Source organism: Triturus cristatus, chromosome 10 (genome assembly GCF_964204655.1).
Source record: "Triturus cristatus chromosome 10, aTriCri1.1, whole genome shotgun sequence".
NCBI lineage: Eukaryota > Metazoa > Chordata > Amphibia > Caudata > Salamandridae > Triturus > Triturus cristatus.
In genome coordinates, this window is record NC_140593.1 from 1,020,354,522 (window position 1) to 1,020,367,141 (window position 12,620).

Consider the following 12,620-nt stretch of genomic DNA (forward strand, 5'->3'; position numbering starts at 1 on the left):
ATGCGTGGCGTCTAAGCAATACGCTTGTGTTGACTGCCCTAGAGGCGGTGTTCGCTGCGTCTAATGCACATTTAATGGAGGCATTGGATATTAGCTTGCCCTCTTGGATGAGGTCAGTGGCCTGTGTTTTGAAAGGTTCAGGCAGGTGTTGCAAGAGATCCTCTAGTTGATCATAATGGGCTCTATCATAACGAGCCAATAGGGCTTGTGTATTTGCGATACGCCAGTGGTTAGCCGCTTGAGCGGCAACCCTTTTGCCGGAAGCCTCCAGGAGTTTAGACTCTTTGTCTGGGGGTGGCGGTTGTTTGGGAGTTGGCCCGTTTTCTGGCAATTGAGACGACTAGTGAGTCTAGGGGGAGTTGCGCCTTGATGTACGCAGGATCTTGTGGCGCCGGTCTCTATTCTGGGGTGGAGAACCCTGGCCCTGAAAGGGTCTTTAAAAACCTCAGTGGCATGCTTTATCACTCCCTTAATCATGGGTAGAATGTGGACTGTTTTCTGGGACTGCTCAAAAGTGTGGAGTAGAAAATCCTCCTCAGGAGTGTTGGTGTGCATGGTGACACCATGAAACGATGCTGCTCTGTTAATAAGCTGACCGAACCCTAAATGGTCATCAGGAGGGGAGGGTTTTGAGGGGTATGCAGCGGGGTCAGGGACATCAGGCATAGGGTAAGTCCAGTCATCTACTGGTGCTGTGTCCGGGAGTGTAAAGGGATCAGTAGGATCAGTGGGATAAGTAAAGAAATCTGGTCTCCCCCTCCCCCAAAATCATCATCCTGTGGAGGTGGTGTGTGAGAAGGAGATGGTAGAGGTGAAGGCGGTGGGGGTTGGAATAGGAGGTAATGTAGGAGAGGAAGGACGTATGGGTGAAGTGGCACAGTCCTTCTTCTTTGTAGGTGCTGGAGGAGGTGTTGAGTCCAGCTTCCTTTTCTTGTAGGGCACCGCTGTGACATGTCCAGTTTTCGGATTTATGTAAATCCGTTTTTGCTTAGGATCAGGCCAAAAGAGTTCCTCACTGTCCGAAGGCGGCTTTGGCGCCGACTTTTTTATGTCTTTATGGACTTGTTTTGGCACCGAAGATGTTTTGGGCGCCGAAGAACTTTTCGGTTCCGGTGGATTTTTCGGTGCCGAAGAACCTTTCGGTGCCGATGAGCCTTTCGGTGCCGACGAGCCTTTCGGTGTTGGTGGAGACCTCGGCGCCGAAGAACGTTTTGGTGCCGGTGGAGATGTCGGTGCCGAGTGACGTTTCGGGCCCGATGGAGATTTCGGTCTCGAAGCCTGTTTCGGTGCCGAAGGTATTATAGGCAGGCTTACTTTTCTTCGGAGCCAGGCCCGAGGGCGGGGCTTCAGAAGATATTTTTGGATCGCGACTGGGCCCAGCTGGCAGAGTCTTGACCAATGTCTTTTTGGGTGGTGTTGGGGTAGGGGGGCTGGTACTCACAGGCTGCCCCGGATCTGAATCGTCTGCCTCGGACACGATCTGGAGATCTTCGGAGTCATTGTCAGGGACACCCTGTGCAAAGATGTCTTCTGGTTCCGGAATCGGCTTGGCCATGATATGGCGTCGAGCTCTTCGGTCCCGGATGGTTTTCTTCGAACGGAATGCGGCGCAGGCTGGACAGCTGGATTCGTTGTGGTCTGGTGAAAGGCACAAATTACAGACCTCGTGGTGATCGCTATGAGGGAACTTTGCTCCACATTGGGGGCATTTTTTAAAAGGAGTCCTTTCCATCAGCCGCGTCCGGAGTCGGTCCGATAAGGTTTTCGACGTCGAGTTTTGAAATTATGAGAGTTGTAGTGATTGCTATAAGTTTTCTGCTGGAGCGGAAAAACGTTCATCCGAACCCAATGGCGGGAAAAAACAATCTGAGGATGGAGTGGATGCCCATGCGCACTGTTGTCCAGGGGAGGAGTCACCAATCTCGTGACCAAAGACTTCTTCCGAAGACAACAACAACCTGCAATCATCCGAGCCCGACACCAGATGGCGATCTTATCCTTAGTGTGTGATCTGCAGCTCATATTCCTCAAACATTGAGTTAGTGGTAAGTACGGTTGTAAGTACTTTTCAGGGTCAGTGCTGGGCACCAATATCCAGCACTGGGATCTCTCCTAATAGCAGGTGAGTATTTCCGTTTTCGTTACTCGGTTGATTTTAGGTGAATATTTTAAAGTTTAGAAACTCCACACTTAGAAGAAATTTCAGAAGAAGCCAGTCAATGTTACTCTATGGAAGAAAAGTGAGTTATCGGCTTTTGGGTAAGTACTCGACTGGCAGAGTTAAGGTCCTGGGCACAGACTCAGGGGTCTCCCAGGGTCAGGTAAGTACAGTTGTTACACCCTCAGCGGCACAGGGGCAGCCGGGTGCAGAGTGAGTTAGGCCCAATGTTATCCAATGGAAGGCAGGGGGCCCTTGGTTGGTGGCTGCTGACTAGCAAGCCACGCGGCTGTGGGAGCTGGGCTCCTGGTCACTTGCTCAGGGCTAATGGGGAAGTAGGTAGGAGTAGATAATGCACTGCCAGGGCCACTCGGGCGGCTGGGTGCAGGGTGCTTTTGAGCCTTCGGGCGCTCAATAGATTTCAATGGGAAAGCTCAAGGACGAACAAAGGCTGCAAGCTCGGGGACAAGGATTCTTCAGGTGCCACCACCACTTCGAGAGGTAAGTTGGGTAGTTGGAGGATAGGTAGGTACCCAGGAGTCGGGCACAAGGGGCCACAGGGCGCCAGGTGGAGGGGTGCCTTTTGATGTCGGGACATCTTACCCTCTGTTGATCGCGGTTGGGGGGGGTCCCTGGTTCTGAGGCTGCAGACATCGTCAGGAGCGTCGAGGTGGGTCCTTGGGTGCCGGATTCGGGGTCACAGTCACCGGGGGGACGTCCTCGGGGTCTTTGTCCACTCTGGCACAGGCCAGGCTTGGCGGGTGTAGAGTGTGCAGGGTTCGCGGTTCCGGGCTGTTGCCAGGGGTTAGAAACTTGCTTTGAGCAGAGCCACTGCTCATGGGAGTCCCAGGTGCTCAGAGTCACAAGGTAGCCAGGTCCTCGGGGGTTTGTGAGGTTGCTGGCCACAGGAGGTGCCGGGATGTAGCAGGAGAAGGTTCGAGGGCCGACAGGCCGGTAGGGCTGGGGCCAAAGCAGTTGGTGTCTTCCTCTTCTTAGCAGTTGCACTGCAGGTCTTCTTTCTGCTTTTTCTTCTTTGCTAGTTTAGAATCTGGAATCTGAGGAAGGAAGGTTCAGGGTGCCCCTAAATACTAAATTTAGGGGCGTTACAGATAGGTAAAGGGCAGGGACCACTGGGTCCCTGTCCTGGGGTGGGTACACCCCCTATCCTACCACTCTCCTGTAGGAGGGGGGGCAGTGGCCTAGTCCTGATTGGGTAGGGCTCCCCATCTTCAAGATGGCGAGGGCCCAGAGATGTGCTTCACCTCGCCTCCCCCACCTGAGCGGTGGGGTTGGCAGCGCTGGCACATCCCTGGTCCTTACTTGGAGTTTCCGGCCAGTCTTCCCGCCAGAGTAGTGGTAAGAACCGGTGGGGGCCAGGTGCTGATTACAGCAAGTGGCCTGGACAAGCTCACAAAGGCGGCATGCCTTTGAAGCTTCCCCCTGCCCATCCTGGGGGAGGAGACCTAGCACCTCGCCCAGGATGTGCATTGTTGCAGGCCCAGGAGAGCAGGGATCTCTCCACCCAGGAGTCCAGCAACATGTCTGCTGTGTGGCAGCCTAGGCAGCCTCTTAGACAAGACGTGGATTGTAGGTTAGGTTTCAGGGGGCATCTCTAAGATGACCTCTGTAGTGCTTTGTACATTAAATCTCACACTGGCATCAGTGCGGGTTTAATGTGCTGAGAAGTTTGATACCAAACTTCTCAGTCTTCAGTGTTGCCATTATGGTGCTGTGGAGTTCGTGTTGGACGAGCTCCCAGCACCATATACTCTTAAATGGCAGCACTGCACTTACAGTGCCCAGGAATGGACCTGGGTACTGCAGGGGCACTGGGCTCATGCTCCTGTTACCACACCACTGGCATAGGGCACCCAGCTAGAGGGGTGGCTGATGTATGCCAGGGCAGTGTAGGATGTGGGCATGGCACACAGGGATGTGTGCCATGTCGACTCTTTGTTTTGTCTTGTACCCAGACATTCAGCCTGCAAGGGCAGTGTGTTTGTGTTAGGGTACAGGGCTTCGAAGGGTGGCACAATAAGTGCTGCAGCCCTTAGAGGCCTTCCCTGGTCACAAGGCCCTGGGTACCTAGGGTACCATTTACCAGAGGCTGACATGTGGCCAGGGTTTGCCAATTTGAATTTTAGGTTTTAGGGAAGTAACATAGGCCCTGGGCAACTGATTGGCAGGAGTCCAGGGCACACTCAGTCAAAGTACATTCAGCAATTCAGCAAGAAGTGGGGGCATACCATGCAAGAAAGATGGCACTTTCTCACAATAGTGGTTTTATATATTACTTTTCCCCACTGCAACAACCTCTTGGCCTTGCTTTCTGCACTGTTCTGTGAGATGTTTGACGAGCTCCTCCATTTCAGCCCAGTGCGCCCAGTTCTTTTTGACAGTAGGACGACAGAGTTGGCGATGCGCCAGTGTGTCACTGACTGAGCAGCGACCTACTTACCTGCTACATCTATCTTCCGGCTCTCTTTGTTCGGTGGAGGTGCATCACCGGTGCCTTGGGTGTTGGCACACTTCTGGGCAGTAGGTACTGGAGGCAGTTGCCACTAATATATGCATGGTCTGAGAGTTAGGCCTCAGCCTCCTGAATTGTATGCATTTCCACTATGTGATAAGAGGCTGCCCACTGCAGGACCTCATGGTACAAGGTGATGTCATTCGGCGGAGATGGCTTGGCCATATAGAGGTCAAGATGAGTATCCCCAGATGGGTCTCTATTGTAATCATCTCAAGGGTCATCATTTAGCTGCTGGTCAAATAGGGGCATCGTAGGGATCCTGTGGATAGCCTAGGCTGACTCTACCAAGGGCAGGATGTGGTGAACCCTCTGGTGATTCAGGAAGAGTGGATGCATGTGGCTGAGGCGAAGCAGGGAGGGGGAAGGTAGAGAGTATGGAAGAGGAGGGGGAGGAGGTGGCTGGGGAAGTAGAGGACAGGTGTCCCTGTCATGATGCCTTTATATTTTGGCTTGTGGCTCAGGCTGCATGTAAAGAGAGTCATCATAAGACAATTTTCTTTTAGGCGGACTAGAGTCTTGAGGCTTTGACCGAGGCTGTTTGAGGATCCTGACACTTTGTGCGTGGATCAAGATTTGCATTCAATTGGCATCGAGCTTTTCCTGAACACGTTGCAGGATAGCTTGGTCCTGCTCCTCGGATGCAATGGAGGATGGAGCTCTAAGCAAAAGGCGCTTGGGCACCTAAGGTTGTTTCTGACTCACTAGCGCAGATGTTGAATTGGGCGCCAAAGACTCCTTTGCCAAAGATGGTCTAGAGGATGTCTTAGATGCCAGCGTCAAAGGCGTTGTTGAGGAGGGTCATGAGCACTGTTGGCGCTGGGAATCAGGGCTTCAGTATACGTTTTGATGCCGGAAGGCGGTTTGGCCCCAGATCCAAAGCATGTTTTCGGTGCCGACCATGGCATTCAGGCAGATGCAGACCGGAAGAATGCTGCTGGGCTTCAGGATTCAATGACGGATGCCCTCGGGGGCGATGCTCGTACTATGTTCAGTGACAGGAATGCGATGCAGGGAGGATTGTCATATTCACAGCAAAAGTCTCTCTCTTCTGAACCTTGATAGGCTGGGGTCTTCGGTTTCGGAGTCCTAGTGGGAACTGGCCTCGGGAGTGAAAGGCAGAATATGGTCGGCCAAAGACCCTGGCTTTGGTTCTTGTTCGGCATCCGGGTCTCCGAAAAGATCAGGTGTGTAATCCATTGCTGTTGCACCATGGGTCAACGAGCAAGTCGCCGGTCTTGCAATAACGCAGTGTCTTCTTTGAACAGAACGTGAGGCAGGCAGAGCAGGAGCCCTCATGATGGTCCAGGGAGAGACAGAGGTTACACATCTGGTGGAGTTCTGTCCAAGGATATTTAGCTCAACACTGTGGACAGTTCTGAAATGAAGTCCTTTTGAATATGGATTATACATTCAAGACATAGAAGACGATTAGTAGGCTCCAAAGGGGTAAGGCCCCGGGTGAAGCGTCGAAGAGATCCCAGTTGTCGAGACGAAGAGAGTAGCACCACCACGATTCCGAAAGTCCAGTATATGCAACGATTGCTTTACCAACGGTTCCTCAGCTACACATGCATCAAAGTCAATTTTTTTTTATTGAAAGCAACAAAACCCCAATGTTTTAAATAGAGCTATGGTTGCTTGCGAGATGCATATACTTAGAAAAGTTTGGACGAAGGTAGAAGAATGCTTTCATAAACACTATTACAAGAATGTCTTTGATCTCTCTGAAACTACTACAAATAATCCATATAAAAAATAAAAAGAAGCAAAATGAGAATATACAGAGCTGAAATAAATCTCTCACCTGTGATCTTTGTGACTGGAGGACTCTGTGAGTATTTCTATCTTAGAAGATGGTACAGGTTTACCTAAAATAGAAAAAGCAAAATAAACACCTGTTGCACAACCTTGCAAAGATGCAGAAGAAATCGGACTATTACCTATTTTATACATTCAAGCTACTGAGGGGCCTATTCACAAACTGAATTTGTAATATGTCTAGTAGCATTTCAACAATACTATAAATGCACTACAAAATGCTATTCACAAACCTACATGCTTCTGCCTATACCACCTTAGGTACAGAGATCACTGCTCCAACTGCAGAGATCCCTGCACACATAGGTATACGATTAGTAGTAAATGTGGGAGAGACAAGGGAGAGCGGCTAGAAAATGGGCAGGAGTTAGGAGAGGAGTAAGGAGAGGTTTATGGAGGGGCATGCCCCCATCCACGATAGAGTTAAGACATTTGCTATTCACCCACTGCGCTTTCATTGATATTACAGCTAAAAAGGACATAAAACAGTAGTAAATGTACTCCATCTCAGACCTAAAATAAGTCTAGCACCACACATGACCAACCGCTGGTACTGTAACACCCACCGAAAAAAAAATGGGAGGTGGGGACTGGAAAAAAAAAACCTACAGGAACTAATATGAATTTAACTTTTTTTTAAATATAAATACATTTAATTTATTGTTAAAAAAATAAATACAAAACAATTAGATTATAAAATATGTCACTACCCTTTATTAAGCTAAAAAATAATATATTTTTCTGACAAATAATTCAATTAATTTACATTAATGTTCTTGTACATAAATTATTCATTTTTACTACATAATAAATATAAATCTTATACTTTAGGTGTTTGTTTTAAATCCTAAGAAAAATAATTGACATTTCATAACTTCGAAATAATTAAATATTTAGTTCAGAATTATGTTAATTAAGCTGCAGTTTTTTTGTATTTTTGTTCTACATTTAAAATAAATATTTTTAAATTAATTTATAATATTTATCTTAAAAATATTTTTACTATTTGTCTTTTTTTACTTTTATAAACGCTCAAACTTTACCCTACACTTTTCCACAGGGATCGCTCCACCCCAGAAGCAGCGATCTCGGCCTATGTGTAAAAATGAACAAGTACTTAACACTTGTAAAGTAGGCTCCGCCCCTGAATTTCGGAGATAAAGACATGTAAATGTACACTATAATAAATTGACACTTCTAAATGGTTAACAACCTAAAGTCATACATTTACTATAAAGTGTAGGCGTAAACTTATATGTGTAGATTTACTGACATAAGTTCACCGTTGTGAATAGCTCTCTAAGTTTAAGTTCTCACAGTGAGCAAATTCTAACATTTCTTTTTTGGAATAAATAACTTGAGACAAAAATGTGCTTAGCCTATAGGGTGTACTTGAACCAAACAGAAACAGTAGATTTGTTTCCAGTTCAATATAACTCAATAAATGGCTGTTAGACCTGTCAGCCCTTTGGCGGTTCCCTCCTCATTTTATTATTTTTGTCCCTTTCCCCCTTCTCATATTTTCTGTCTACCTAACTTTTTAGGTGCTAATGTAGAGGTTCTGGGCGCTTTTCTCTCACTACCTGAGGGAAAGGCGCAAGGTGCTCCTCTGAGGAAAACTAGGGAAGGGAGGTGAGATTCTAAAATGGTGGCACCAACTGTCACCTCAGCACCTGGACCATGACTGCCATGGGGGTTTCCGGAACTTTCTGGGCCCTTCTGGCAGGTCAGGCCCAAGGTGATAAATAGAGGTGGCAGGTGGGCGGCCATTTTAGAAGAGAGCTGAGTGGCCGGTTAGTCAGGAGTAAGGCACCTGAGTGGGGAGGTGGCTGCACTGGGTAGGGATTGACAGGTCTCAGGGTCTGCACAGTTCTCCCCGCCAGTGACATCACCCCCAACCTCTTGACCAGTCCCTGTGGCCGCCAGTGACTTTGGGGCACGCGTTCCAGGGAGGCCCTGGGGAGAGTGAACCCATGACCTCTTGGTTCACAGAGAGGACCATTGCTGTAGGCTTACAGCCCTGCTATTGTCCGGAATTCCTGGGTTGGCCTGGAGGTAGCCACTCACTTCGACAAGCGAGAAGAGGTGGATGGGCTTGAGTCCCGAGAACTTAGCTGTCCTCCGCCCCCGTTCCTGTGAGGGGACTGGCATCCGTCAAATCACCACCTTCTTTCTTTCCCCCCCCCTTTTTCCACGAGACCTGTCCTGAAATACGGACCGCCCCCTTGCCCCCCCAGTTTGAGAGAGTACCTGGGGTCTTTCAGTAAGAGTCGCTGCCGCCGTAAGGCCAGGAGTGAGGAATTGGCCCGGGTGCGGAGCGGGTGAGCAGCGCGTCTGGTGGCCTGAGGAGATCCATCTCCAGGAAGTGCGAGAGGGGAAGGCGGTGAGGCCGAGGTCCTCATCACGTGTGAGGGGCCTAGCGCCGCCCCGTAGCTGCCGGACGGAAGCTGAGGCCGCGCCCCCGTTAGACGCACTGATCTTGGCGTCGTGGGAGCGCCTCCTGGCAGTAGCTAAGAAGAGAGGCTGTCGCTTGTAAGGGGTGAGAGCTACGTCGTGTTCTCTTGTGGGAGGAGGCTGGAGGGTGTGCACAGGCCCCCAGCCCCCTTCCTTGTTGAGTAGGGATTCCTTCTGCGAAATCCGCCTGCAAGCTTCGTTCCACAGAGTGAGGGGACCGCGCCTCCCAACAGCGGTGGAGCATCCACGAGGAGGACCTCAAGAGTGACAGTAAGCGGGGCCCTTGCCAAGGGGAAGCCAGGGGCCCATAGTAAATATAAGCATCTCGTCCCAGTCAAGTTGAGGAGAGGGGATAACGGGGCGAGCCTTGCCAGCGAGGAAGCCAAGGGAGACTGCCATTTGGGGATAGTTTAGCTTATTACTGGGGGATCCTAGAACCTGCCTGTCTGGAACAAAGTGGGCTGCTAGCAGTTTAGTGAGCCCAGCTGACAGGGGAGCCTCATTTGGACCGGCTGGGACTATATGAATTGCCAGTGTCCTTCAGGGCGCAAATCGTGAGGAGGTTGACAATCCCTCCAGAGCCCAAGCGCCGGGGTGGGGTTACCTAGAGGGTCTATAGATCTGCTGAGCTAAAAAAAAACCCCAAGGGACAGTTATCCTGAAATGTAATGATATGGTTTATCGTGAGACATGATGAAATATGTTATCCTGAAATGTAATGATATGGTTTATCGTGAGACATGATGAAATATGTTATCCTGAAATGTAATGATATGGTTTATCGTGAGACATGATGAAATATGTTATCCTGAAATGTAATGACATGGTCTTTCTTGAAATGTGAGGAAATGTTTCATTCTAAAAGTTTAAATTAAGAGTCCAAGTTCGCAAAGGAAAGATAAAGACCTGGTAAAACTTAAACTTGTCTGGTGTAGTATTCTTTTTGAGTGGTGCTGCGCTGGATTGAAGCTAGGTAGGATGCAAGTATGAGAGGCCAAGTAGAGATGTGAGCCTGTTGACCGTGAGCCAAGCTACCCCAAGGACTTAGGTCCAACAAATTGGTGCTCAGCGGTGGGATTACTTATTCAGTGCTTGCATCCGCTTAGTGGCAGTTTAGCGTGCATCACCACCTACACTGGATTGTTTTGACTGGAGTTTTCTCCAGATTGTTTTCTAATTGGAGGATTTTTTGAAATTGTCCTGTGTATATTCCCTTTCTTGAGAAAAAGTTCTTGTTAACTGTGTTGGGGTCCCATCTGGCAGGATGGAATTCGAATTGGGTAGGCTGGAGGAGTATACAGTGGCCCAATTGAAGGAGTTCTGCCAGGAACGGGGGGTATTCTTTAAGCAAGGGGCAAAGAAGACAGAGCTCCAGGCAAGCTTAAGAGCCTGGGTTATGGCCCACCCTAGCGGGAAACGGGAGGAAGAACCAGGACTAGATCTCCTAGAAGAACCGGAAGTCCTTCTTCCCCCTGGGAGCGGTAATATGGACGTTGGGTCCAGGGCCCCATCAAGAGTGGGAAGTAGCGCCTCAGGGGGGAGCCTGTCCTCTGCTGACCTAGTTGATCGAAGGGAAGAGAGACAGCTGAGAATGGATCTGGCCCGGTTAGAAAAGGAGAGGGAGGAGAGGAGGTTCCTCCATGAGCTTCACTTAAAAGAGTTAGAGCTCAAAGCCCTCCAACTTGGAACCCCCAGCAGTCCCAATGGTGGCAGCATACCGAGAGAAGTCCCGAGAGAGTCCAGGCCCTACCTGCCCAAAGATGTGGTTGCTAGCTATGGTATAGGGGATGACATTGTAAAATGGCTGGCTGCCTATGAGGTTTCTCTAAGAGCCCATGGGGTCCCCGAAGCCCAGTGGGGGGGTGGCCTGTATAGGTATATGCCTCCGGTGGGGAGGGATGCCTTGTTGGCGCTAGAACAGCCAGATCAGACCAGGTACCCCGTCATGAAGGTAGCCCTAGTAAGGAAATTTGGACTGACCCCTGAAAAATTCAGGCAGAGGTTTCGGGGCAGTCAGAAGTTGTCCACTCAGAATTGGGTGGACTTCTTGGACTATGCCAGGAAGGCCTTAGAGGGCTGGGTGCAGGGTAGTGATGTCAAGGACTATGAGGGACTGTACAATTTAATTTTAAAGGAGCACCTCCTAGAGAAAAGTTTTCCAGAGCTGCGTCAGCACCTAGTAGACAGCAAGCTCACTAATCCCAGGAAGCTTGCAGAGGAGGCGGATATCTGGGCGAGTACCCGGGTATCCTCAAAAGGGACTGGAGGGAATTTCCAAGGGGCTGGACAGGGCGCCCCCCAGAAGAAAGAGGGGGGGAGACCAAAAGAGGGAGTTCTCTAAAGGCCCCCAAAAGAGTTCACCAGGGAAGGGAGTAGGATTCCCTCCTAAAGTTGTTCCCCACAAACCCCCTTATCCTGACCGTGGTCAGCAGCCTAGGGTTGTCCGATGTTACGAGTGTGGTGAGGTTGGGCACTATAAGGGGGATGCCAAGTGTCCCAAGAGACCACACCCTCCCATTGGAGGAAAGACCCCTGGGGTGGCGAGTGTAGTGCTCGGGGAGGAGTTGCCCCTAGATAAGGGAGGTGAGTGGGCAGGGCTAACCTTAGTGTCCTTAGGGGATTGTGAGATGGTTCCTAAGACCCAGATGCCTTCGAATACTACTAAGTACAGGCAATGGGTCACCATCAATGCCCAGAGGGTGGAGGCTCTGAGGGACACAGGAGCCAGCATGACTATGGTAAGGAGTCAGCTGGTGTCCCCAGAGCAGGTGGTCCCCAATGTAGTCCACCCGGTTGTGATGGCTGACAACCGAGAGGGTCACTATCCGGTGGCCCAGGTTCCCTTTGAGTGGGGAGGGGTTGCGGGTCTTCTACGAGTTGCGATCAGCCCTGCCATGCCGGTCGACTGCCTGTTGGGAAATGACCTTGAACACTCGGCGTGGAAGGAGGTTGAGTTCAGGGCCCACATGGAAATGTTGGGGACCCCTGAGTGGACGTGTGCCCACACTCGGTCCGTGACCACCCGAAGAGGGGATTCACAGAGGTTGGAGCCTGGGAGAAAGGCCCAACCAGCTGCCGGAAAGGGTAGACGGGGACGGGGAAAGCCTGCCCCGGCATCTGACCCTCCAAAGGTGGATGGGGCAACTAAGGTGGTCCCGGAGTCTACGGAGGGGGATGTAACGTCCCTGGAGGGCTTGCCTACCCCTGCAGACTGGCAGGTGGAGGGAGGACCTACTAGGGAAGAGTTTTGTCGGGCCCAGAAGGAGTGCCCTACCCTTGAGGGTTTACGGCGGCAGGCCGAAGCCCAGGCAGCGGGTAACGATTCGGGGAACTTCCACATATACTGGGAAGATGGACTCCTGTATAGCGAACCCAAGGCTCCGGTGCATGGTTCATCCCGGGCCTTGGTAGTTCCCCAGCGTTACCGAGCCTTCCTATTAGGACTGGCTCACGAAATACCCTTGGCAGGACACTTGGGACAAGACAAGACATTTGCTCGACTTGTCCCTCATTTTTACTGGCCTCAGATGAGGATTACGTCCGATACTTTTTGTAGGACGTGTGTAACCTGCCAAGCTAGTGGGAAGACAGGGGTGAAGCTGAAAGCTCCCCTGGAACCACTGCCTGTCGTTGGTACCCCCTTTGAAAGGGTGGGCA

General features: G+C 50.5%; 1 protein-coding gene across 1 annotated transcript in view; it reads right to left on the reverse strand.

Moving 5' to 3' along the window:
- EIF2AK1 (eukaryotic translation initiation factor 2 alpha kinase 1) overlaps positions 1-12,620 on the reverse strand; it is a 326,533-nt gene that overhangs the window by 178,712 nt on the left and 135,201 nt on the right. The window contains exon 8 of the mRNA XM_085629019.1: positions 6,496-6,559. Coding sequence (XP_085485145.1) covers positions 6,496-6,559 — 64 coding nt within the window. The remainder of the gene's footprint in view (positions 1-6,495; positions 6,560-12,620) is intronic.